At 39.0% G+C, this 27,246-nt stretch overlaps 1 protein-coding gene across 1 annotated transcript; it reads left to right on the plus strand.

Annotated features, from left to right (window-relative positions):
* The first annotated feature begins 1,604 nt into the window (after nt 1–1,604).
* Nucleotides 1,605–27,134, plus strand: LOC136568767 (oncostatin-M-specific receptor subunit beta-like). Its single transcript, XM_066568945.1, has 18 exons — nt 1,605–1,647; nt 2,062–2,158; nt 6,433–6,590; nt 7,985–8,144; nt 9,661–9,933; nt 10,522–10,648; nt 11,908–12,065; nt 14,059–14,195; nt 15,473–15,626; nt 16,154–16,230; nt 16,641–16,863; nt 17,403–17,585; nt 18,763–18,864; nt 19,305–19,484; nt 21,089–21,253; nt 22,446–22,524; nt 22,806–22,878; nt 23,834–27,134. The coding sequence occupies exons 2-18, from the start codon at nt 2,086–2,088 to the stop codon at nt 24,287–24,289; spliced, it is 2,778 nt and encodes a 925-aa protein (XP_066425042.1). The 5' UTR covers nt 1,605–1,647; nt 2,062–2,085; the 3' UTR covers nt 24,290–27,134.
* The last annotated feature ends 112 nt before the right edge of the window (nt 27,135–27,246 follow it).

A 27,246-nucleotide genomic window follows, 5' to 3' on the forward strand; every position in this document is an offset into this window, starting at 1 on the left:
AAAGTTTGGATTTATTTTCCAAATAGGAAGTAACTTAAACAAGTATGTAAATATTCCACAGTAAATATATGTAAATATTCCACAGTACCTTCCCACTGTTTTTAATGTTGGATTTAAATGATTCATAACCAGTGGTGCAAAGTTTGTGTGTCCAACCCCAAAGATATTTACAAAATTAGGAGACTTGCAGGGCCAGATTTTCATCATGCTGATATGATTAAGCCAGGAGATATGCTGCTGAACCTAACTGGCCTATCTTAGAGCAGAGAGTTGCGTCCTTTGACTTTGAAAACAGATTTAGTTTCACATTTTTCCTGGGGGGAGGTGGGAGGGGAAAGAGGTTTGTAAGATTTGGCTTTGTATGTTAATATAATTTCATACAACTTGAAAAACAGCAATCTGCTGAAGGAGTTCCCAGAATTTTTAACATGATCTGCCTTGGAAAAGTTTTTTTGTGTCATTTACTTACCACTCTTTTCTCTATATTGTCTTGTTTATTCCAGACGATACAGAACCAATTATTCTCACTTTTAGGTGCTAAAAAAACCTTGGAAAATCTAAAAAAAAATATTTCCCTAAATCAGTTCTTGGAATAATCTAATAGTTGCATGTGAATTTAGCCTAACTTCTCAAAAATATTTAAATTCTTCATACATGGTGATCTTAGTGTTACATAAATACTTCTGAGGGTATTTGTTTAGTGGCAGGAAAGACTGCAGAAACTTATGCATTAGGCAAGACAACACTCAGCTGGTAAATATGGGGGCCTGCATGTGAAGCATTTGACCTCACAAGGAGAAGTTTGGGCACACTGCAGCAAGGGTGCTTGTTTTGTGCATTGAGCCCTGGGTTGCAATGCTGCATGCAGAACTGTTCTACAGTGTTCATGTGACCATTAGAAACACATTTAAAAAAAAAGTTTGAAGTCTTTCTTTTTATTCTTTGGAGGAATCCAAAGCTTCTCAAAACCATGTAATTTAATTAAACTTATTAGACCTAAGAGTCTGCAGCTCTGAGGCATTAAATCAGAAGTTTTCTGCTAGAAATAAATACCATAGTGAATTCCCGGTCTTTCTGAAATCTGTAAATGTTCTGTTCTTAGCTTTAGTGGGGACAGGTCATTTTGGTTATCTCCTGCTAAGCAGTTGCAATGTCTGTTATGGAAGTAGTGATAGAAGACTATCAGTATTCTGCACAGCTTCAGAAATGTAAAATGTACAAGCTTTACGTTAAAGATAGCTGTATCCATTGTCCTGTTCCTGTTGTTTGTACTCCTTGTACCCTCTGTGCCTGAGAGCTTTAACCATTCTGCAGCCTGATGTTTAGCTTTCCCTTCAGCATGGAGGAGTTTGCAAGTGACTCATGTCTTCTGAAATCTAATGTACAATCAGTCCTTCAGAACTGGGCTGTGCAAATCCAAGAGTTTCATCCTGGCACGGCATGAGTGTCAAAGTTGTAAATGGAATGCAAAATAGAGCTCTGTGTTTCTTGAGATGACAATCCATCTGGGAATGGAACTTGCTAAGACTTGATATGTGTGTTTCAGCTCCAGTCTAACTAAAGTCCTCCATATATAGTGTCCTGGGTGCTGACAGAGGAGTCTGCTGGATTCATCAGTCAAGCTGTCAGTGGGGCAGAAATCACAAGGTATTTTGCACCTTTAATATTCTTTTCCCCTTGTTAGGATGGAGATCTTCTTACTTGTGCAGGAAGAAAGCCAAAATATATTAAGACAAACTTCTACTTCAATATTTATTTGAAATAAGTGGATAAAAAACTTTAAAGATATTGTGTGATTTATTTGTTTAGACTCAATTGAATTTTTTGAGTATAATGCTACTTTTCTGTAACTAGGTCTGAAAAACAAGAGGTTTATGTTTTTCATTCCTTATCTTTCTTTGTGCATTCTTCCTGAATTTCTCTTAAGCTTCCTGGAGTCTTTGTGATTGGGTTTTTATTTATTCATTCTTAAATATAGTAATATTATCTGGACTATTGTTTGGCATGTTGCATTTCTCCTGAAAGAAACAAATAAATAAAAACTTTTTCTTTGCTGTTAAGTCTTATGCAGGAAGAAGTAGACAGATGATGAATCACTTAATGATTCTGGCAGTACTGCTCCCCCTGAGGACGTGCCACACTACATACTCACAGCAAGGTAAATGTCTGAATGTTCGATTTTATTTGAAAGCAATCTACAGCAACTGAAGCTTTCAACTTGATGATTTGTAAATCTCTGATCAAGCAACATGTCACACATTTAATCAAATTATTCTCTTTGGTAGGATAATGGAGCAATTTTCATTATTACCTTTTGTAACCCTGTTATGCAAAATTACCTGTTGAATCAACAACTTGCAATGATGTGAAGCCAAAGTGTATTTATTAATTTTCTCCTCTTCTTTCTCCTATGATCTGTACTGTCATCTTCAAGTAATTTATTTCCTCTTTGACAACTTCTATGGTTTTTAATTTCTTTCCTTTCTTTTTTTGTCTCATGTCTGAAAACTTTAGCATTTCTGTTGGCTCTTTTCTGATTGTGCCACAAGATTCCAGGACCAGATTTTTATTTTTTATGCTTCGCATATTTATTCAATACAAATACAAAAAGAAAATATGCATATTTGAAGGGGAAAAACTTGAATATAATGATAACTTTTCAAAAGGCTGGGTATTTTAAGGTAAAAAATACTTCTTGTGTACTTGCTGCTAGCAATAGTATTTGGGTATGTCTCCATTAAAAGAAAAAAGAAAATTCTTAATTGACCTTTCTGTGACCAACAGTAAGAAGGCAGACCTTAACAGGCTGTAGACTGCATTATGGAAGTTTCATTGCCTTTTTTTAAGCTGGTGAAGAAGGAAAAGAGAGGTTTGGGGTTTTTAAAATATATTTATTACCATACTGAAGGGGTAATATATCTCTTTCAGACATTTTGTCTCTTCAGCCTTGAAATTCACCACTCACCCAAGTCTCGGTTTTGAGACATTACTAGGGCTCCTAGAATGGCAAAACTTCGTAATGCAGGCGAGTCCAAACAGTTATTTCATTACAGTAACTTGGTTACTTGTTTTCACATGCAATTTTTCAGGAATAAAATTAGTGTCTGTTGTTAATCATAGCTATTCACATAGTCTTGAGTTAGCTTGCAAGTTAAAACAAGTCTTAAGATGCCTTGATCACTTAATTTTGCTAGGAGATAATATTGTAACTGTAAATGCTGCAAATACTTCCACATGTTAAAACTATACTACAAAATTCTTGTAAGTTGGTGATCATCAACATTTTGGATATATCCTTAACTATATTGTTTCATCTATTTTTTAGTACTGTGTATAAGCTCCAACTGGTGATCTAGACTGTCTTATGCCAGATTTTGAAGAAAAAAATAGTGTGGGGTATGTGATATGTGGTCTAACTGATGAGAGTTAGTGGAGAGACACTTATGCAGATGGAGGAGAAACAGAAACTAATAAGACCTAAAGCAGTTCTTTCATCAAGCTAATTAAGTGTGGCAGGTGGAAGTATTCTTTATGGCAAGAAAAGGGATGATATTTTCATTTGGACAAAAAGAAACAGATGCAGAAAAGAGATGCAGGCTCATCATCAATGCAATAGGCATAATAGTGACACTTGCAATTAGATTTTGCTAGAAGAAAAAACAGAAAGAGGACAGGGAAATTCAGAAGACATGCAGAAGTTTCTTTTAATGGTGTATCCTGAAGAATAAAGGGGTTTCTGCCAGCAGGCTGGCTTTTCTTTCAGGTATATTTATTTTCTTTCCCTGGACTCTTACTTTGTGCCATTGAATTTAATTGAGAGACTAGCAGGGTCCTTTCCTTCCCCCAGTTCCTTTCTTCCTCTGTTGCTTGAGCAGTGCAGACAGAAAAAAACAATAGACAACAACAAGGCCCAGAATTCTAGATCAGCTTGTGAATGTGAAATGAGTTCCCCCAAGAAGTTTGGTATATGGTGCTTCAGGTAAACAGATGATGAATGTACAAGTAAGGTTGACCAGAATACTGGAGACAAACAACATTACAGTCAGTTCTTAAGCATAAGTTGGATTTTAACAGTGTTTATCTTGTTTTGATGGTATAAGTCTGAAAAAGTGGGAAAATGATGTGTGTTTTGTCCTATCTTCCCAAAATTAAGCGATACTCCACTTCCACAGTTAAATTTATAAATCACTGTGTTGTTTTGGTTGTTCTGGCTCCTTGCCTAGTCACTTGTTGGCAGTGAAGCTAATAAAAATATTTCTTTTTTCTGGTGAAACCTAAAATTGATGCCTTGTCATCATTCAGTGAAATTTACCCCCAAGCCTTCCACCTTGTTTATTCAGTTTCAGACAGAAATTATCATAGGTACTGGGTTTCCTTATGGCTGTAGAAAACTGATGCCCATCGTTTTTCAAAGGCAGCTGTGAAGCAGCAGATTTACATTTTATGGACTGTGTCATTACCATAGCCAAAAAGGATATTTTATTTCTGCATTTGAAATATTTTGCACTTACCTTGCAGAGACACTAAGGCTGTCAGTTCTGCTTTCACATAAATTTACGTGTTAATAATTTCCTGGTAATTATGTATTAACAGTGAGACTTTACAGAAGGTGTGTTACATATATTTCTTTCTCCAAAACACTTGAAGATACTACAGTCCTGGTTCTATGACCATGTTTTTGAACAGTTAAACTTGATTTCTTCTCCAAGCTTATCTGAAGATGGTTTCTCTAGATGGAAAGCATATGGTTTTCATTTTGCTCTGACTTTTAGTACCCTTGAAAATGGAGTAGGTTAAAAATATCCCAATAGAGTTTTTGGATGATTTGATAAAAGAGAATCCTTTCTTCCAGCAGTTTTTAATAACTTTGTACTTTCTTTCCTCCATTTATTCTTTAAATATAGTCTGGGCTTATATAAACAACAAAGTTGTGTCAGTGTCTGTCTTCTCATAATAAAGGAATACGCATATAAAGTTTTATTTGCTTCCATTGATTGACCAGAGATTGTTATAACTGCTTCTTTTCTTGAGCCTTTCATTCCCTTTTCCTAATGTAAAAATCCCTGTGTCAGAAAACTGCTGCACAGAGGTTAGGGTAATGCAGATACTCGAGGATAAATTGCAGAATGATTTGGATACATGCTGGCTACCAGAAGCATCTGTCAAAATGTAGATTCTCAGTCTAAATCTCCTGAATGCTTGTGTTTCTGCTAGTGATACAAGGTGAAAGTTTCAAGTGGTTCAGTGGGCGAAGTGTCTCTGGGAGACAGGAATGGAGGTGTCAGTTTTGTGAAAGGGGGCTCTGAGGTCACTCAATCCTTCATGTCCCTGATGATTCTGGCTGTAATGTGGCAGGAATGCACAGAATGAGTTCTATTTTATTAAAAGGTGTAGCTATTTTTGTGTATCTTTTCTGTGTCTTGGTTAGGATGTACATTCTGACCTTGTCCTTTTGTAACAAGCAGAAGCACCTTGGAAAGCATCTGTGGCAAAAAAAGCTTAGTTATTCAGTCGTTTCAGCTCCCTTGCTTCATTAACAACCAGATCAAATTTAGGGGGTTTATGTTTGTGTAGATTTCAGGAAGTAGAGAAATGACAAATCAGTGAGTGCTATATTTAATCTCTTCCAACAGTTAGGGTTTTTAGGGAGGGGTCACAAAGGAATAATCTAAAAAGAGGAACCACATACAGGGTTATTGGTAGTTTTCCACAGAACAATCTTGCAGAGCCTTTTATTTCCCAACACCAAAAGGGACTTCAGTCTGACTTCTAAAAAACTTTGCTTTATCGTGTCATAGAGAAGTGTGTACAAGAGAGAAGTATGTACAAGTTCCATTAGAACTAAGTGTCTAATTCCAGTAGAAGAATCCACGGCCATGACCTAAGCTCTGTGTAGAGCAATTAGGAATGCACTTAATACTAGGCTATGATCTAAGCTAGCTACTGGAGGGAAACCCGTATCCTATTCTGTTAAAATAAGTTTTGCCTGAACTCCTTTTGTCTGTATTAAGTCAGAGATCAAAACAGCCCAGAGTTTTGGCCTAATGATATGAAGGCTTGCTGGGGTTTGGGATTTTTTGGGATTCAGTCCTTCTTAATACATTATGTTGTTCCTCTTCATAAGATTATGAAGGGATGGGTCTATATTCCCATAAAACAGCTAGTAAATTGACAGCATAAAGAAATTAAACAGCATACCAAATATCATGGTGGAGAGCTATTGAATAGATTCAGGAAACTCATTTTAGCCTGATGCATTTTAGCCTTAAGAAGAAGAAATATCTTTTATTTTGTCATCATCCTGATCACTTTCATTTTTTCTTTCAGAACCGTCCGATGTGGAACCTAACTTGCCTTTAACCACTAATTTTTCAGATCTGCTTTGTAACTTAGCTAGACAGTAATATTTTTGTGCCCTTTTTCTGCTCCTAGAATCTGATGTGTTTCCAGTAACATACCTTAATGTTTCCAAGGATTTGGATCTTCAGCGGCTGCTGGTGGAATGGGATGTTGTCAAGTCAGCACATGATGCTAAGCTGGCAATATCTTTTGAGATACAAGTCCGTCGAACCAATGAAGTTGTGTGGACAGTAAGTGTACTTAGAAAAGAAGTGTATAGTCATTTACAATGATGGAAGATGTAGTCATGTCTCTTTGTAAAGTCCCTCTCCTGGTAGTTTTCCTTAGCATCTAAACCAGCAACATTTTGTGAAGAGGAGATCACCCAAATAATAGGCTTAGGCCTGTTCTGGATGTTTTTCTGCTTGTCACTTCTGTATGGGAACAGTCTCCAAAGAAAATTTAGAACTTAGTTAAACTGAAAAACTGCACTAGCTCATTTAGAGTTGCTATTGTCAGAAAGTACATAAAACGGACAACGGAAAGTACATAAAACTTATTTTTATGAAATTAGGGATAAATAAAATAGGCATTGTTATAAATCACAGCTTCCTTCGATCACCCTAGCTGGTGGTGTTTTGTCTCTGAATTTGAAGAACCACATCTTCACTACTAAATGAGCTCTATGCAATTCTGAAGATTTTTACCACTTTGATATGCTGGATAGGATTTTTAGCCCAACGAGTAGATCTAACCCTGAAGTAACTGGGGCCATAATAGCTAAAAAATTAAGTTTTGGGTTTTTTGAAGTGTCCTTCACCAAATCTTATTAACTTGTTGGAAGGAAGAAAAAGTGTTTCAAATCCAGGAATGTAGTCTGTTCTGTTATTCATAATAAACATGACAAGTTACTTTGGATGTCATTACCATATAGGAATATATTTGCTTCTGTGTTTTTCTGAAGTATGTGTACCAATAAAGAAGCTCTGTGAGTCTGTTCATACCAAAGTGTGGACAGCCTATATAACTTCTAGAGCAGTGGTAACATTCCTCAGGGCTGTAACTGAGAAATTAAATTTTGAACTGATGGGAGAGTTTTTCTCAGAGGAGTGGTAATATGAAAGTGCAGGTGTTGCCAATGGAAAGCAGTACTGGAGAGAAGTTCTCTGCTGCTCAGTGTGAGTCAGGGCTTTGGCACAAGTCATACTAGTAGCACAGATCTATATGCTGAGAATGCTGAGAATCTATCATTCTGCTAAAACATGTAGAATGGTAGAATGTCATAGGTTGGAAAAACTCTATGAGGTCATTGAGTCCAGCTGTTAACCCAGCCCTACCAAGCCCACACGATACCACATCTCTAAATGCTGAATCTGGACATCTTTTAAATCAGTCTAGGGATGGTGATTCCACCACAGGGATATGTAATCCAGAGCATTAGGATGCATTTGTAGGCAGCGTCTTATGTAATAGTGTACACAAATAACCTACAGAGAGTCTCTGAGAGCAAATCCATATAGCCAGTAGAGTTTCAGACATTCTTTTTCAAAAGCATTTTTCTCCTTTCCCACTGCTTTTGATTGTATTTCCAAATCTTCACGTTGCTGTGTTTTCAATATTTTCCCTTACTGCTTTTTGTTTGCAGGAGTTTCAAAATGTCACACTTGATAAATTGAGAAAGCCCCTTCATTGGACATGGGATTCAATCATACCTTTGGAGTGTATGTCACACGCTGTGAGGATCAGGAGCAAGGCAGAAACATCAAAAATCTGGAGTCAGTGGAGTTTGTGGGAGACTCTCCCAGGTATGCAAAACAAGACTTTGTAATATTGGGGTTTTTTTCAAGTATAAAGCTAGTTTGTAATTCACCAGTGAATGTAACCATGGAGGACAGTTCAGGAGAGATGGCATCACATCAAGAATCCATTTTCTCCAAGTTCCTTATATTTTGCCAGCAATAATAGAAGTGCTTCAGGCATTGCTATAATTTGCAGACTATCTTCCTAAGCTAGTAGACCAAAAGTTTTAGAGCCTTTACTCACACATTAAAACAATGTAGTAGATGAAGTGACATGGGATCTTGGATAGACACATCCCTGGCCTCGACTCAGGGAAAGGAGGAGTAGCACAGAGGTAGGGGCTGCATGATCTGATCAATGTGTGGCTTTTGTCTGGGCTTCATAGCTTGAACTGTATTACAGAAGCAGAGAGAAATGAGCAAGTCAGCTCCTTATTTCACTTGGAAGGAATGTCTTGTGAATTATATGAGGATAAACAGGGAGTAAACCAATAATGTAATTAATGACATCACAAAATTTATCTTTTTTTGGATTACCATGTCTTACTAGAGCAGTTTTGTTTCCAGAGAATCTTCTTTAAACAACATTTGTAACTACTTTAGAAAACACGACTGTAGTAAGTTTATAATGAAACACTCATTTAGAGCAGCAAGGGTTTTTAAATATTGGAGACATCATGTCTCCAACAGAAGAGGCATCACAGGTGTTCATATTTGGATTGTGGCACTCATTTCCCTGCTGTTATATAATGGGCAGTAAGATGCAAGACTTTTTTGTCCCACAACCTCCTCAGTCTTGGAGATTTTATTTTTTTCAGTCGCAAGTGGATGCAGCTCAAAACCACTATTTCCTGGTCACAAACTGATCCCACATTACAGACCTGATTTAGAGCTTTCTGAAAGATAGTAACTCTAGAAGTCATCAGGTTTTTGGATCAGATTCTTGAGAGTAGATTTTACTGTGAAATATGTGTAAAAAACTGTGAGTCACTTAAATTCCATTAACTTTCCCATCCAGCAAGCCGTCCAACATGGAAAGTTATGGGAGTCTCATTCCAAGTTGATTATCCCCTTGATGTGATTCAGTTAATGTTGGTCCTCTTAGCTGTGCTCTGCAGGGGCATCAAACCATAGAATGATGTTTTTGTTACCCCCTGTTACAAGTCTTCAAGAGCAGGTGGTTTGGATATAAGCAACAACCTGTGCATAGGAGCAGGAGGTGGTGTTCCTTTGTAAAGAGAATTCTTGACAGAACATTTTTGTTTTTCTCTTAAGTGAAAAGCAGTAAAGCCGATTTAGTCTCTTAGGTAATTTGTTGGACTACATTACGTGTTTATGAGTTTAAGAGAAAGGTATTATTACATGTGAAATTCATCTCTGTATTCAGAAGAATACTAAATAAAAGTCTGAATGGATAATATAACATTAGCAATTTCTTGTGTAAATGCTTAGTTTTGTGCTCTGGCTGAAGGCTGCTGCCTTGAGCAGATTTCAAATTTTTTTTATTTTTTTTAATTTGCAGGTCTGGACACTTCAAACAGAAGTGGGCCACAAATCTTTCCAAAAGAAAAAATTTTAGCAGAAGGCTCTAATATCACTCTTTGCTGCATCGGAGGGAAAGGTCAAACCATTAAGGAATTCTCTGTATACCCAACTGTTGATGTTGTCAAGCGCACAAAGAGTCAAGTCAGACTTCTCACTGTGGGAAATCTGTCACATGACAAAGGGTCTAACATTCATGTCTACTGCTATGATGAGGATAAGGGGTCACATGAAGCAGCTTTCTTTGTGGGTAGTAAGTAAATACATTGTTACAGTTTTATTTTCCTCTTGTTATTAACTCAAGAAGGACTGTAGAAAAAATGGATGGGGAAAAAAGCTTGCTGTAAGTTTTCATGCTCTTGTCATGTCTGGCTGAACTCCATCTGACAAGAGATCTGTAAACTTATATAGAGGAGGCAGGAAAGAATAGCATTAAATTAATTAACCTTATGACAGGTGGTTGATTCATAAATACACCCACCCATTTAGGAGTTCAGTTTCATTGTCTGTGTGTGTGTGGTAAAAACTCAGCACAGCCTCCTTTTTGAAGGCCAATAGCAATTTTTAAAGATAGAAAAGAATACAGATTGAATACATGAATGAATGAGTACTAAAAAAAGATTATGGAGTGTAAAAGTGTTGATTGCTATTGACTCTTGGTGTTATCCTGACCATCTCTGCAGCAGGCTATTGAATAAGTGTAATTTCAGTAATAACATCTATAGTAAACCAGACTTCATATTAACCATTATTTCTAGCTTGTTAATGTATTAAAAAGGTTGATGAGTTTTGCCTTGACTGCCATGATGTTGTTGTTTTTTTGATTATTTCATCTGACAAGAACCACCTGATACACCTAAAGATTTTTCCTGCCAAACCCAAGACATGAAAAAAGTAACATGTACTTGGAGAAAAGAAGAGACCTATCTCTATGGAAGGAATTCACCACAGTACACCTTGTCTAAAACGTAAGTCTCATTGTTATATTAATTCTGATCTGTGCTGTACCAGTTACCTTTCCTTCTTTCCCTTAGAATCTGTGGATTTGTCCATGTAATTAGCTGCTTGCCTTTTTCCACCTCACTGATCACTCATTTAACAAAGCTTGAGCAGTGCAGAACTGCTCTGAATCAGACTAACTGTAACAAAGTTGGCAGTCCTTTAGATCAAGTTCTGCCTGATAAAGCTTATTCTAACCATTTTTTTTTAGTTAGCATGTTTGGTACTGTTCAGTAGGTATGAAGACACCCTGAATTCAGGATGTAGATAACTTAAAAGTATAACATAATTATTGGGTAGCACATACAACAAACAGATAACTAGGATCTCATCAGCGGGTAGGCTGAGTATTAGCATGCTCATGATCCATTGACACTAATTCTGACCCAAACTTAGCACTCTGCCTGATTAACCTCCCTAGTTGTTTTCCTTTAGGATTTTAGAGCTTTGTTGATGTTATCTTTCTTGAGTCCTTTAGCCACTGTCAATCCAATCTCAAATGTCCTTCTTGTGTCTATAATTTCTGTAGTTTCAGCTGGCTTGTTTACTTAAAAAAAAATCTGCAGACTTTCTCAAAGCTCTTTCTTAGCAGCCTGAGTCAAGGCTACTCAGCTGTGGCATATCAGACACAGCCCTTACATGAGGAGAGAGGCTTTACAGCAAGGCCTGCAGAGAAAGGGTAACTCATAAAAAAGGACAGGTCATAACCTCAACAAACTTTCATCAAAGGATTTCAGCAGAAAACAGGACAGCATTGCACATACCTTCCTGTTCTCTGTATCACTCACTTCCATTAAGATACTGTGATGCTGTAGGCAGCATTCTGATTTAAAAATGGAAGGTTAGAAGATGCACTTCAAGATGCAGTTGAAATTACAACTTCATTTAAAAGCTTGGTTGTAAACATGTAAATTATTTAAGTCTCTGCAAATAAGTCTCTGATTTAGACTATCCATAAGGAAATTTCTAAAAGCAATTTAGCTGTATCTTAAAAAGACAAACCTGAATTTCAAAGGAAACTTTCTTTTAAGAGTATTTGTATTCATCATACATCAAGCTAAAGTAAAGAAGTGGGTGGCTTCTTATATAAGACCCCTCAGCTTTATTTTTTATGATGCTGTTTTATGATTCTAGTTGGACATCAGAAACTTCCAAGATCTATGTTGATTGTATATTATGGACAACATCTTTCTTTGCCCTGCCTCCAACCTCTCACTTTCTTTGATAGGTCATCCCAGAAAACAGCTCTGTGCAAAGCAAGTTGTTCTAAGCAGTGCTCATGCTCTTGGGATATAGGCCAGCAGCAGATCTGGAATGTCACAGTGACTGTGGAAAACCCACTGGGAAAGAAAACTGCCACTGATGTTTTTGATGTAAAACACAGAAGTAAGGGGTTTTTTCCTGTGCCTTTGTTTAGGGCTTTTTGTTGCTCCTTCTGAGCTTGATACTTCTGTGCCCCGGTTTAAAGTGTGGAAGTCCTTGATTTTTATCTTCACAGTTTAATTAGTTATCTGTACCTGTGCTACAGTTACCTGCTCTCTCTTCAGTTTCATCTTTGGGAAGTTGTATAAATGGTAGAAAGCAGCTTTACTCCAAAGGTCAGATTTGGTTATTGGAATGACCCCTTAATGTTTTGAAATCTACTGCTTTGCTGAAGCTGGTTAATGGAAGAGAAAGAAAATGATGCAAGGATATAAAATGGAGAGTTTAAGCAAAATATATGTGTAGGTTACTTGGGAATTGGTATGATGCAAGATGTGATACATGTGTAATAGCTGTTTCTGGGAAAAAAGTGATGGTGCTAATCTGCTCTTGGTCCTAATATGGGACAGTAACCTTCACTGTGCTACTGTAAGGGAGGAAGGAGGTTCATTGGTGACAAAAATCATGCTATTCTCTGAGAAGTATCTAATGGCTGTGGTTCCTTGTTCCCTAGTAGTTGTGTCCTTTATCTTAGTGTGCTCTGGGTCCCATAAGTTCCTTCCTACTCTTGCCTCAAAACAACTGGGTGTTTCTTCAGTCTCCAGCAGTATTTCCAGTTCTCCTTGAGTCCTCTCCAGTGTTCCCCAGGTCCTGGGGCTGCCTTACCTGTTTGAAGAAGCAGGAGGCATCATGTGCTTCATGCAGCTCAGAAGCTGACAGGACAGTGGCCTAGAGGGCTGTTGGTGTAACTGCTGCACCCTGGCACTGCTTCCTTCCTCAGAGACATTGCTGACAGTTTTGCAAGCCACGCTTTTTTATATGAAGGAACTTATGTTAAATGTCTGTATTAGATTTGTCCCAGAGAGGCATGACAATTCTAAAATTTGATTATCTGATTGTTTGAAAGTGGAAGAAAGAGGTCAAGAAAGTAGAGGAGTAAACTGACAGATTTTCGGGGGACAACACAATGTTATAAACTCAGTTTTCATGGGAAGTCAGGCTAGAATAGTTTACATTCAATGTGATAAGTACATTAAAATTTATTACAGTATTCTTTTTCCAGTCCTAGTGATAGTTGCAAGTTAAAGAAATTAAGAATAACATGTGTGATGAGTTTTAAATAGTGATTCCTGTAAAATCCCTCAGGTTTTCTCTGACCCTGCAAATATTTACATTACAATTTTCTGTCCTTAAAGGATGACAGTAAATAAAGGAAAATGTAAATCCATTGCTTCCAATTTTGCATGTGGTAGTTTGGATCTTCTATATCAAATGCAAAGTCTTTTGAGTATGAAAGTCCTCAAATTGTATTTCATGGATTTGTGTAATGCAATCATTTAATTAGTGAAGTTTTAGGATAAATGGCCAAGGGTGTAAGCATACCCCTCACCTGCATTGCCATGCCCTCACATTGCATTGCATTCCTCACTATTATACTGTTAATATGGGAGGGTTTAAGATTTACTTCACTTGCTGAATACTCTTACACAGCAGTAAAGGATCTCAGAAATATTTTGGAAGAAGTAGCACAGGCACTGTTTACGGAAGCGTATCTACTGACAGGTGTCAGTGTTAGAATTGTGAATAAAATTTCTGTTGAAGAGGTGCAATTCTGGGGTGTAGAAATGTGTCAAATGTTACCATGTTACATCAGGAGCTTCTGCCAGGCCCTAAAGTAGATGGTTTTAATGGTTTGCAAAAAATGTCTCTCTTCCTTTTGTCCATGATGTTTTAAAACATTTCTAAGTCAGTACTAGGGGATTTTTAAACCTTATGTAACATTTACTTACATTTACATTCTGAAATGAAGTTTTACAATTTATATGTGTTTCTTCTAAATCAGAAGAAAAAAAATATGTATTTCTTAGTTGCTTTTACTACTCAGCTAAAATATCTTAATATACTATTGCATGTATTTTATGTTTTGCAAGAGCTAACTCAGATTTTCCATTGGCAGTGTATCCCACTGCACCTTTCCACCTTTGGGAAGATTGCACAGATACAGAAATGACATTACACTGGAATTATGAAAACACTGAAGTTGAACTCTTTTGTCAGACTGAAGTGGTCCAACCTGATGGCAAAGTAGAACTGGTATGAAACCTGAGTTTCCTAAACAAAAACATAGTGAGGATCTTTTTGATGTGATTAAAAAATAATTCCCCAGCAATACAAATACACTGTAAGTCTTGTGAGCGTGTTGATGTGTCTGTTTTCTGGATTTGTTTGCTTCCCAAGCTCTACACTGATTATGCAGTCTATGTGGGGAGCCACTGTTGGCTCTGATTTACACTCCAAGCACTGCCTGTACCCTGGCAGAAGTACGTGTGTGACTGGTCTGACTATGTGGCTCAGTGCTCTGCTGAATGGGTTCTGAGATTTGTTGAAGTTAGTGAAAACACTGAAGGGCCTAATAATTCTAAAGTTGTATAATGTAATTATACAATTTATATGTATATCATGTAATTGATATATATTAGCTATTGGTAGTCTTGATTTGTTTTTGTTGCTCATGTTATTTCACACTCACCAAAGCAGCATTGAAGGTTTCTTTTGTATCAGTCCAAGCTTTTTCTATTGCTGTTGACAGTAGTTAATGGTAGAGAATCTGATTTCTAGTGATGGAATCCCAGAACAGTTTTTCTTCCCTTCCTCTTCAATCTCCTTGAAGATTATTTGACTAAATTCCTTATTTTTTTCCACCTCTTCCACAAATGGTAAGCTTGATGGACTCTTTGCCTGTTTACTGTCACCTCTCTGTAGCTCTTTTCTTAGAAGGCAGCTTGCTTCTAGCACATTAAAAAGACACAGTGCAGATCACAGTCAAAAAGCCACAGATCACAGTCAAGCTGTGTTCTCTCCTGATTGTAGCAGTCATATCAAGTGACCACTGCAGCTGGCCATTGCAGGAGACAGTTTTGAGGAGAGGCTTAAAAGCATGCTGGCTTTTTGACTCTTATCAGAACTCTGTGTCTTAGGAGAGAGTGAGGTAAAGGCTGGGGGGAAAACATGGAAGGAGAAGGTGGCTGTAGATTGCTCTGCATAGATCTGGAACAACATGAAGTAATAGCCCAAGACTCTATGAGGCCAAGATTTCAGTAAATTCCCTCCTGGATGTAAAAACTACTCATGGAGGGTTCTGAGTGACTCAGACAGTTACACAGAGGTGGCTTCCAGCCCTCTTTTTGAATCTCCCACTGTTTTGATCTTGTGCATTATTTGCCTTTTTTTGATTGTTGTTCCATGACTGTCTTTCCCAAGTGACGCTTAACTGGCTCTTGCAGGGTCTAGAGGAGGAGCTGTTTTCTCAGGGAAGAGCACCTTGCTGAGGACACTGCTAGCTGTGCCTGTTGTGTCTTTGTGTTTTGCAGCACAACAGCTCCGTGGCGGGCTCACGGCGCGTCACGGTGCGCGGGCTGCGGCCGCACACGGAGTACACGGCCAGGGTGCGCTGCGGGGCGGCCAGGCACTTCTGGAGGTGGAGTGAGTGGAGCCAACCCCTGATCACCAGAACAAAGGAAGGAAGTATGTCCAGCCTGTTGAGAAATAGAGTTTGAGGGATGTTCCTTGCTTACCACCTCTCCTTGCTGTTTGTTACTCTTCCACTGTGTAGCTAAAGCAGAGGCCTGTTGCATGCATAAAAGAAACACGCTAATCAAACTCCAAGAAGATGACTTCTTAAGTAATTTTCAGCCTACCTGCTAGTCTCAGGCATTGCCTGCAGTGCAGACAGTGGGAAATCCAGTTGACTGGGAAGATGGACAGACTGAGTTACAGTACCCTGTGAGGCCTGGAGGAATGGTGCAGAGGTGGGAACAAGAGTCTGGTGACTGCAAACAAAGATTTTCTAGGGAAATCAAGCAGACTTTAATTCAGAAAAAGGAATAAAGGGAAAATGATGTCAAAGGATAGTGTTTGGGCAAGACCCAGGAGTGATGGGAAAAAGAAGGTGGTGTGAGTGGAATTTCTTGAAATGGGAGGAAGCAGTTAAACTGCCTATCCTTTCCACAGGAGAGTATTCTCATTTTATTGTTTTGCTATACTGATTGCAGCTCCATCAGGGAAACTGGACATATGGAGAGAAATTACACCAGTTCTTGGGGGACAAAATGTGACCTTGTTCTGGAAGGTGAGACATCCCTACAGAAATAAAAACAAAGCCCTTCATAAAGGGGTTGGAAATTTCTCCCATGATTTGTGTGCAGCTGATAGCAATTCAGTATGAAAATGTCTTTTACAAATCTAAACCAGATTGTATATAAAATATCTCAGAACACATGTAGCTATGATGGTGTGCTGTCCTGGAATTTCAGACATACAGTTCTGTTTTTCTAAGTATTAGAACAAGTCAGATCCCATAACCAAGGCTTCTGCATTTCCATTTCGAATAGTATGTATGAATGCGTGGAAGCAAATGTTTATATTCTTACAGAAATAACACATCCTGTTAGTTATTTAAAATTCTGAATGATCCTCTCATATTTTTTCAGCAAAATTTACTAAGTTACTGTTCTCTTCCTCCATAACTTTTTTTCTCAGCAAACACCAAGTTTTCAAGCAAATGGAAAAATTATTTCATATGAAGTAACCTGGGAAAAAATAGAAGATGGCTCCCAGCCTGAAAGCATCTCCTTTTCTTCAGTCTACAATAGCACAAGGATTTTCCTTGATAACCATTCCTACAGAATCAGTGTCATGGCAAAGAACAATGTTAATTTTTCACTTCCTTCAATATTGATCATCTCTAGAGCTACAGATAACAGTAGGAGTATTTTCAGTTATAATCATATTACTAGAGTTTTGTTTCTACCTGTTTTGAGTGAAGACATAATTTATCATCTTGGGCAACAAATTTACCTTGCCTCTTAACTCACACTGCTGCTGTCTGAAAATTACAACTGTATGTTTTTCTACAGGGTGGCAGCTGTATGTTTATTAAGCTTAAATGCAGAGAATGTCTCCACAGAGCAAAATACATTTAGCCTAAAACTAGGGCCTCAGACCTGCAGTGGATGCCGTGATGGTGCTGCCAGTGCCAGTGTGATTAGCCTCTTGTGACTCTATGACTCTAGGTTTCTGCAGCTCATGTGTTTTTGTGAATATGTAGTAACAATTGCTGGATGGTTTCTGAGCTGTCAGCTTTCAGCATGTGAAGGACCCCCTTATGTCATTTAGCAAAGGAATGCAACTGTTTTATTGTTGTTTTCAACTGGTTAGTATAGGAACTGTATTGATCTTCATTTATGAGTCTGAAGTGTCACTCAGGACAATAATAAGAGCTTCTGTTTTGTTCATTCCTAGGCACTGAAGAGCTTAAGGAAGGACAGGTTAATGGTACAGATGATGGCATTTTTCTGTCCTGGGAGCCCAGAAGTATATATGACAGTTACGTTATTGATTGGTGTAACTTTCCCAGGTTGCAGCCTTGTGATTTGCAGTGGAAGAGATTTGGACCCAACATTTCCAGTGCTGTGATCAGCTCAGGTGAAAGCCAAATAAAGATTCTTTCTGGCTGTGCAGCAGTCCTTTAAGTTGTGGGCAAACAAATAATTTTTTAATATTTTGAATATTGAATTCCATGCTGTGCAGGTGTAATTCTTCAAAGGCATGTGACATCATGTTTTTTCTACCAAAATAATTAGACACCACAAATTTACCAGCACCATTAAGCCTTGAAAGGCAGCATACTATATTAGAAAAGTCAACGCAGTTGACTTTTGGAAGTCAACTCAGACTTCCTCTGAGTGCTTCTTGAAAGAGGATGGTGGGGTTAATGAAGCACTGAAAATAATTTAGCAAGAGAGATGCAGAAGGGAGCTCTATCCTAGCTGTAACATGGATCAGGAGCTTAGACTCAGGCAGTTTAAACACACAATGTAGTGAGAGGTTTGGTGCTGTCAGTGTGCCACAAATGATGTTTCTCAGCACCAGTAATTGCTTAGAGGATCAGTTACATGTTTTTTATCCTGGTTGTGGCCAGTAGACTTAAATCCTTTCTGTCTGTGTGGAAGTTTCTCTGATATGCTTTGACAGCTGCAAGAATTTAGCTTTCCTGGTGTCTCTCAAGCTAAGAGCTCACTTTGGAATGAAACTCATTTGAACAAAATTTGATTGAACACACATAAATTTGCAATAAAGGAACTGCACCTCAATTCACACAAATGTACAGAAACCTGCACGTGATGAAGGAGACTGTGGTAACACAAGGGAACAGTATTGTCAAATTCTTCAGTGGTTTGTACTTGCTTAATGTAAATGGGAGGGGATGTCAGTGAGGAGAACAAGGAATCCTGACACCTGGTGGTCTTCCTGCATCAGATATTCCAAAACACAACCTTTGCCTGTGCCACAAATGTAAACTAAATTGTCTTTCTTTTTGGTGCATTTGGAGTTTATTGTTCAGTCACCTTGAATACTACGTAGGAAAAAAAAATATATATAAACCTCTCTCCCAGTTCTCTCTTGCAGATGGAATAAATGTGTTTAATTCACGTGATGCACACCAAGACTTGGCTTGCCCTCTGTCTCCTTCAGTTGCTTTAATAGCACAATAGCACTCAGAGAAGGTGTCTAATAGGTTATTGACCTTGGTAGGAAGCAATTAAAGAAAAGTAATATTGAAAGACAAACCATAGCCTATTTTTGTTCAACTGTTTTCTAGCTGCTTTTGTGCCGGGAGTGAGATATAAATTCCACATCTATGGATCTGTTGCTAATAGAGCCTCCTTACTGGAAAAGAAGATTGGTTATCTTAAGGAGCTGCGTAAGTTGGCAACATATTTGGGGCTTGTGCATTTGCTAAATTGATTTGTCACAAATAGAATAATTGCCTCCTCCTACAGCTCGATAAAATTGGAGGTTTTGTGTTCTTTCTGTGTCTTTAGTGAGGCATTTAAAGGTTCTATATCAACATACAGGTCCTGCATGGAGGATATTTGGCTAGTGCAGTGACCAGGTAGAGCCCATGTATATTAGGGGAGCTGAACAAAGCTGTGATTATCAGTTATTGCTTCATGTATTACATGGATGCATGAAAGCTCTGTGAAGCTGACATTTTTGCAGAGAACTTTGGCTTTGTTCAGCTTTTAAATACAAGAAAGATGTAAACATAAACACCACATGGGAGTGTGGATTTTTCAAATGATAAGAGAAAACAGTCTTGAAGAATAATTGCAAGTTTAACTCGAATTTCCTTTCTTCCAGCTCCTCATCTTGACCCTATTGTGAGAAAAGTTGATCTGACTTACAATTCAGTAACACTGTCTTGGGATTCTTATCTCACAAATGAGTCAGAGCCTGGTTTTGTAAGAGGCTACCATGTTTATGTGTCACCGATACAAGGGAACTGCAATTTGAAAGGATCAAAAAAGCACATTCTTTCAGGTAACTGAGCTCTCTGCTACAGAAGGTTCTGCCATTGATGCAGGTGGAAGACTTGTTGGTATTGCAGCATCTTAGAAAGTTCACATTAGGCAGTCTGGCTGGCTTATTCAGCTGTCTCTAGATTTCAACACTTGTTGCTTTTGGTTCCTGTCTGTGCTTGAGGTGCTGGTAGGCAGAAGTGATTCCTGGCTTTAGAGTGATTTACAGCCCACATCCTGTTGTCCATGACTCCTTTTTTAGCTCCAGAAAAGACTTTGGCACTATAGGAGGAGATCTGCCTCTTGTGATGTGAGTTCTGGATGAATGTTGAAAAACATCTGTTTGTGGTCTACTTGGATAGAAGTCATGGGCATGTTAGTCTTATTAGGATTTGGGGTATTTTAGAAACACATGGGATACAATTTATTTCTTCAAAATTGGAGCACTGTATAAATTCCCCATGTAAATTCTTTTTTAGTGAAAGTATTTGTGTGTGTACTCTACAGTAGAGTTCCTTCAGTGGGACTGAGCTGTGAAGTGGCACAAAGCCACAAATTTGTCTCAGACCTTTCCATTATAATTTTCAGATGCTTCCAACACATTAAAAGATTTTTTTTTTCCTCTTCTTCTGCTTGGGTCATGTCCTGTGTTCTGCTGATTAGACTAGTGCCAGGATGAAAAGTAGTTTGAGCTGAGGGAGGCTTATGTAGCAGTTCTTGTCAGAACTGAACTAACCATGTAAGCACCATAATTCTGTAAGTAATCCCAGTTACACTTTAAAAAGTTTAAATCAAAGATTTTCTGCTTCACTAGTTCTGCTAGCAGACAAGGGGTGTGACTGAAAACAGCAGAAATAAGCTAACCCTTTTCTCCCTGGGGTTTGGGAGTTGCACAGTAGAGAGGCAAAAGAGCTTTTTTCAGACAGAGGTTTCTTGCTTCTGATTGTCTTCAAAGAAATTGACATAAGCTTGAGGGCTAAAGAATCTGGTAAATAAAAAGAAGAAATGGAAAAACTCAAATAATTCTGGTACAATGCTCGAGGAAAATGAAATTAAAATAAACAGGTTTCAGTCTTTGACAACAAGTTGTTAAGTGTCTGCCAGAGGAGGGCAATGCTGTGGCCAGTCCAGTTAGAAGGGATGTGAGTCCAGCCCAGTGGCAGTGAGTCAGGATGCATCATCCTTCCTGGAGGAAAGCCTGCAAATTACAAAGAAGGCGGATTGCAAATGTTTTGTTATTTCACTTAACTGGTTTTGTAATATTTTGTGGACAACTTATTTCAACCTTTCAGTACCAAACAAGGGGCTTATAAAAAAGATGCAGAGAGACTTCCTACCAGAGCCTGTACTGATGGGACAAGTGGTAATGGTTTTAAACAGAAAGAGTGTAGGTTTAGATTAGCTATCAGGAGAAGATTTATTGTGAGGGTAGTCAGGCTCTGGAACAGGTTGCCCAGAGAAGCTGGGGATGTCTGGAAGTGTTCAAGGCCAGGCTGGATGGGGCTGACTAACCTGGTCTAGTGGAAGGTGTCCCTGTCCATGGAAGAGGAGAAGGAACTAGGTGATCCTTAGAATCCCTTCTAACCCAGAACATTCTGTGATCCTATCTGATCTGTTTTCTTTTAGATGAATCAGAACTATGTAAATACACAATTGAAAACCCAGAAGAAAAGAGATACACCGTGAAACACCTGATGCCAAACACAAAATACAAGATAGTGGTTAAAGCATTTACAGGTGGAGGAGAGACTCCCATTGTTAACTTTAGATACATAGATACACCATATAACTGTGAGTACTGGCTGTGAATAATATCCCCGAGCAGAAGGATGGGATGATTTAAAATATTGTAATAATCTTCCTTCATAAGGGAAAGCATTTAATTCAATGCAACATTCACTTAAGAAACAATCCAACTGAGAAATGATACGAGCATATCAACATGGCATTTTGATACTTCTAAGTAGAAAGGATTTTTTCTAAATTTTAAAGTGAGCCTAATTTACATCTTTATTTAAGTCTTATATCCTTATGGGAAATAGCTCAATATATGCATATTTGCATACCTAGTGAGTCCTGTTTGTTAGAACTCATTGAAGAATTGTGTTTAGATTCAACTGTTTTTCTAATATAGGGAAAAACCTACACACTTCTGTGCAAACAGGTAATTCCTGTATGGACTCTTGAACTTCTAATGTTGATTCTTACTCTCATCAGTCTTTAAAACTGTTGCCAAGTTCACTCCTTCATAAGTCAGTACAGAAGGGTTGTTGGCATGGGCACAGTAGTTTGCTAACTGGGCAGATTTGATCACCAAAGAAGAAGAGGAAATCACTTGCCCATAACTTTTTCCCTTGAAAATACCAGTCAGCATGGTTGTGAAACTTAGGATCCAGACTAGAGATGCCTGGTTTTGAAAAACTTGTTAGGTCTGGAGATGAAGGGGAAGGGTAGCCTCAGCTGTTTGTGAACAGCATAGCCCGAGGCTGTCTTCTAGCTAGGAGGAAATACTGAGATCCCTGTATCAGCATAAATTCTAGGAAACTTGAACACTTGTGTAGTGTTTTTCTTGCTATAGACAGTCCAAAATGGAAGTACAGATGTTGTTCATGTCTCACAGTAAAAATCTGTCTTCTTTGCAGGTCTGGGAGAAAACCTGAAACAATACTTAAGTGAGGTTATATCATTGCCTCACTTTTGAAAATTACTCTTACAGCTAAGGTGCCAATATGAGGGCAAATAAAAAGAAAACTAGTTATAATTCCATTCTGGTAAAGGGAGTCAAGGTCTAAAGGCTTACAGAGTTATCCCAGAAACTCCAGCCAAGCTGCCTTGCAACCATGGACCACACAGTTTTACTGCTGAGTTAGTGGTAGGCATCCCATGCAGACTTGATGCTATTTTTGCCCCAGAAACTCAAGCTAAATTGAATTTAACATGTGAGAAGTTAAAACCTAAATTTTAAAGTATTTTTCTTCCACAGCAAACATGCTGTACTTTATATTCCTGCTAGTGATAGTTCCAACCCTAGTAGCAGCTATTTGCCACTGGAAGATGAAGTGGTAAGTTGTAATGCATGTTTCTGTTGTAGACAGAGAATATTACTAATCTAATTCACAAACCACTGCTGCAGCTTGTTGCTTCCAGCCCATTGCAAGGCCTCGTTCATTTTTCTTCCTTTGGCTGTCTGATTGTGTGGATGTTTAAAGTACTTGGCTTGTGGTGTTTCTGAGACACTGGTCATCTGCTGCTGTGCCTGTACACATCTGTGGGTGGCTTCTGCTGGTTGAGTGTGCTTTTATAGGAGAACAAAAATTCATTTGCTTTGGTCTCTTATTTCCAGGGTGAAGGAGTGGTGCTGTCCTGTAATACCTAGTCCTAACAAGAGCAAAGTGCTGTCATTCAAAGAGTTTAAGGTAAGATCACTGAAAATCTGGAGTTTTTAATTTGTACATTCTTTGCTTAGGAGATTAAAAAAAAATATTCTTGTGTTGACTGCATTTAAATATTAACTTCTTGTCAGTTTTTGTGTTGACTACATTTAATCATTATACACAAATTAACAGAGTTTAATATTACCGTTTAGTGGAAAACTCTCCTTTTGACATCCGTGTGACTCTGCAATGACCAGCTTATATTGCAGTCTGTTGCTACAAAAAGAAAATGGAGAATAAATTAAATCTTTTGATCAGCAGGTGATTCTTTCAGTGTTACTTTTCAAACCCCTGCACTGTCTGAACTCAGAGCAGCCCAGAGGATCCTGGGCTTCCCTGCAGCCCGGGGGCTGTGTCTGCCCCAGTGCCCTCGGGCAGACACTGCAGGGCTGTGCAGTGGCCCTGGGAGGATGCAGCGGGTTCTGCCAGGCACTGCCACGCCTGGCTGGGAGAACAGGATTGGCAAAAGGCCTTCAGCTTCTTCTGTAGCCCTTTTGAACTGGGAGCTGCTGCATGTGTGATGAGCCTTTGCCCTGGCACAGGTGGAGCTGCTGGTGTTCTCTGAACAGCAGCAAGAGAGTGAGGAGTGAAGTACACCTAACAGCCACTGCTGCTGTCTCACAGTTGCTTCTGCCTCAAACTACAGCCAGCACACATCAAACACCTGACAAAGTCTTTAGAGTAGAGGGACATGGTTCCTTCCTCAAATACAGTCATCGTGAGTTTACTTAAATAAATAATCTGATAAATTTTACATAACATACAACTTCTATTGGACATCCTCTACATGAGTTTTCCTTCAAATTAATTTTTTTGAAAAGTGCAAACTAAAAAACACTGTGTAGGAATATTAGAATTCCTTAAAGTGATCACTCTCTTTTCTTGACTCTGGGCTTCTTTCATTGAGTAATTTTTTTGTTTAATGATTCTTTTGCAGATGGATTCTGAGAAAGTGCTGAAGATAAATGACTGCCTTCCTGACATGCTGGCCATGGACAGTAATGCTGATGCTCATAAATTGCATCCTGTTACCTGGAGCCCGGTATCTTCAACACCAACTGAAGATAACACTGATGGTCACAATTCTTCATGGATTTACTCTAGTGAAAATGTAGCAAGGGACTTTGCACCCACATCTACACCTCAAACTCATACTTGTTTTGAGAATTTTGCTTATTCTTCTCCACTTGAGGCTGAATCTGATCCCTACCAAATACCGGAGACACTGGAAGCAGGCAAGACAGACCAGGCAGTGGTGCTGTACCAGCCACAATGCTACACAGATATTTTTCATGAGGATGCAGCCTCAACCACCAGAGAAACAGGTGAGAAAAAGAGCAGTCTGAAATACATCTCTCAAACAGATGCATGCTGGCTTGGGGAGAGGCTTTAATGTTCTGTCCTCCAGTGAGTCCATCCAGTGTTTGGCTCCACACTATAAATGAGAATTTCTAAAGCCACAACTTCTTGTGATTAGGGCTCTCACAAGCCCAGATGCCTGACTTCCATTAATAGCAGCAAAGCTGTTGTTCCTGGACCAGTTTTGAGTAGTGATTTGCACAGGAATCGTGTGTGTTATGGTTCCATTACAACTTACGGGCTTTAGATGAGATTTATAGGCTGGTTTGTGGCTTGTGTTATGCAGCACGTTACATCACAGCAATCTGTCACAGGCTGATGCAGACAACTGCTTTATTTTGCAGAGATTAAACTATTCATAAAGTAGAGGAGTAAATGAAAGAAGGGGGAAGGTTGTGCTGCTCAAGAAGTGTATTTCTCTTGCAGTGTTCTGTGTATTCTGGCCACCCCAGCCAGTGGGTAATGCTGGGCGTGGAGCATTACTCAGTCATTTTGGGGGCTGGGCTGTATTTTCTGTCTCTCCAGCAATGTAAGGAATGATTGTAAAAGCGTTACCTGCACACAGTGTGGCTCATTCCTAGAACATTTGAGGGGACTTTGACTTCCCCGGGAGTGCTGCCCAGATCACCCAAATCCAGTAATCATCCTTTTATTTCACTTGTGTCCTAACTACACATGATGTGTGAAAGAGCACAGAAAAGAGATTTTCTTATGGAAGACCCTTGCTTCCTTTTCTTGCAGCTGGGGTTCCTCATACTTCTGCCTTCTCTGCCTAAAGACCCTTTAAGATCGTCTTAACTATACATTGAAGAGATGTAGGGAGTTAGGTGGAAAGGAGTTAATTTTCCAGCAGGACAGGAGTGGTACCACATGGCAAGGTCTCTGCTGGTGTACATGAGCTGAACTTTTGGCATTGACCTCTGCACTTCCACAGCAAGCCCCAACCAACCAAGCAACCAGACATGGCTGGTGTATGAATCCCTTTTGTGAAGGACATCATATTCAGGCTGCATATATCTAGATCTCCCAACACTACTTTTGCATTTGTTAAAAAAACAAAACCAAAAAAATACTTATTTTAACACTCAGAATCCCTGCAGTAGACAGCAGTGAATTTGGCCTTTCATTTTGATTTCAGGAAATTGTACATTTGTAATGAAGCAGCAGAGTTGGAATTGTAGCTGAAAGTCTTGTCAGATTTACCTCAGTGCACAAGGAACCCTTTGGTTTTACTCCCTTATGCTGTTTGGAATCTGTCACAAAGTAATGGTTTCAACTGAAGAGCACAGGATAAGGAACTCTCAAAGGTGAAACAAATGAAGGGTGTCTGACAATTTGATGTTCAGCTTGTTTGCTAAAATGCAATTACTTGCCTTCCCTATGTTTAACTAGCCAATCACACTCCTAGAAACCAAGCCAGCTGCAGACCAAGTGAGTTCTGAAACTGAACAGTATCTAGTTTTTATACTGTTGCTTACGGATATTGTTGTAATGTCACAAGCTGTGTTGCAACAGGAAAAGCAGTAAGGCCTTGCACAGCTTGTGGGCTGAGACAAGCACTGCCTGCAAACAGAGGGAGAAGGAAAAGGGGAGGTACAAAGGTACAGACACAGGGATGGGCAGACATGGTTGGAGGTGTTCAGGCCACACCATGCCATGTCCATCCTTTTGCTGTGCACAGGTGCAGGTGGCCCACAGGCCTGAGAGGTAGAGAAGAGTTTTCAGCATGGTCCTTCCTTCCAGCCTCCAGCAGCCAAGTAAGGAAACACGGCCAGGCACATTCTGCTGAAGGGCAAGAGAACAGGGAGGGTAAGGGAGAAGGCTGATTTGACAGATACATCCCAGGGAAACTTCCTCCTTAGCCTCTTCTTTGAGTAGCAATGCATGTGAAAGCTTGATACCACAGTATCTTTACAGCTTGGAACTTTTGCTTCTCCAGAATGCTTCATCACACGGTGTGTACTTGTGTAGCTTAAAAGCTTTACTGTTGGAAAAAAGGCCAGTAAACATAAGGGAGCTGCTTTGCCATGACCAATATAAAACTTCTGAGCTGTATGTTTCAGAAAAAGGTGTATTTATTCTAAAATGTTGAAAAGGTATCCTAAATCAAGAGTTATGTACTAAGGAATTCAGATATAGATATCAGTCAAAGAAATCAGTGTATCGTGCAAAGCATTTTAAATTTTGACATTGCTGCAGTTCCTCCTGCCAGGGGGACAGCTGCAACCTGGCACAACTCCCAGCTGTGAAAAAGCTGCTGTCACTGAGGCCTGGCTGCAGCAATTCCACCCAGGAGGTGAATGAAGGGGTTTGTGGGCTCAGCCAGTCGTGCCTTCCTGATGGTGGGGTGAGACACACAGGCCTGGCTGAGGTCTCACCTCTCAGTGCCCTGGCCATTCCCAGGGAGATCCTCCTGCTCTGATGAAATTCCATTATCTGGATGCAGTGACACACTTGACCACATTCCAGGTCACTGGGTGAGGGAAGGAGAAGCTGGCTTCTCTTTCCCTATAAACCCTTCGGCTTCCTGGCTCCAATGGGGGGTGTTTTGTGAAACCTCCTGTGCACAAAATGTACACAAATGGAGGATTCCAGGAAGGATAATAATGCCTTTGTGCCAAGGGGCACAGTCTGGGCACCAGAACTGAAGATTAGAGAAGTATTTTGGCATATGTGGACAAGTGTGTATAATTTTTATATATTAAAACATCTGTCTTGCATTAATGGTTGAATGAGTTCAGAACTGTAATCCTCTATTTTTTTTTGTTCGTAATGCAACACTCACAGCTGTTGTTGAAATGCTAATACTTAAACCATCACATAATTAAACATCATTCTCAGTATGTTAAATTTTAAAAATAAAAATGGTGTGTGAACTATTTAAGAGTCTGTGTGTCTTATAACGCATTAATGTAAAAACTTTTTTTTGGTCAAAAAGTTTTATTTTGATTGTTCTAGTTAAGCTAGAAGCTTGATTGATTGTTGCTTTTG

The sequence above is a fragment of the Molothrus aeneus genome, chromosome Z (genome assembly GCF_037042795.1).
Source record: "Molothrus aeneus isolate 106 chromosome Z, BPBGC_Maene_1.0, whole genome shotgun sequence".
NCBI lineage: Eukaryota > Metazoa > Chordata > Aves > Passeriformes > Icteridae > Molothrus > Molothrus aeneus.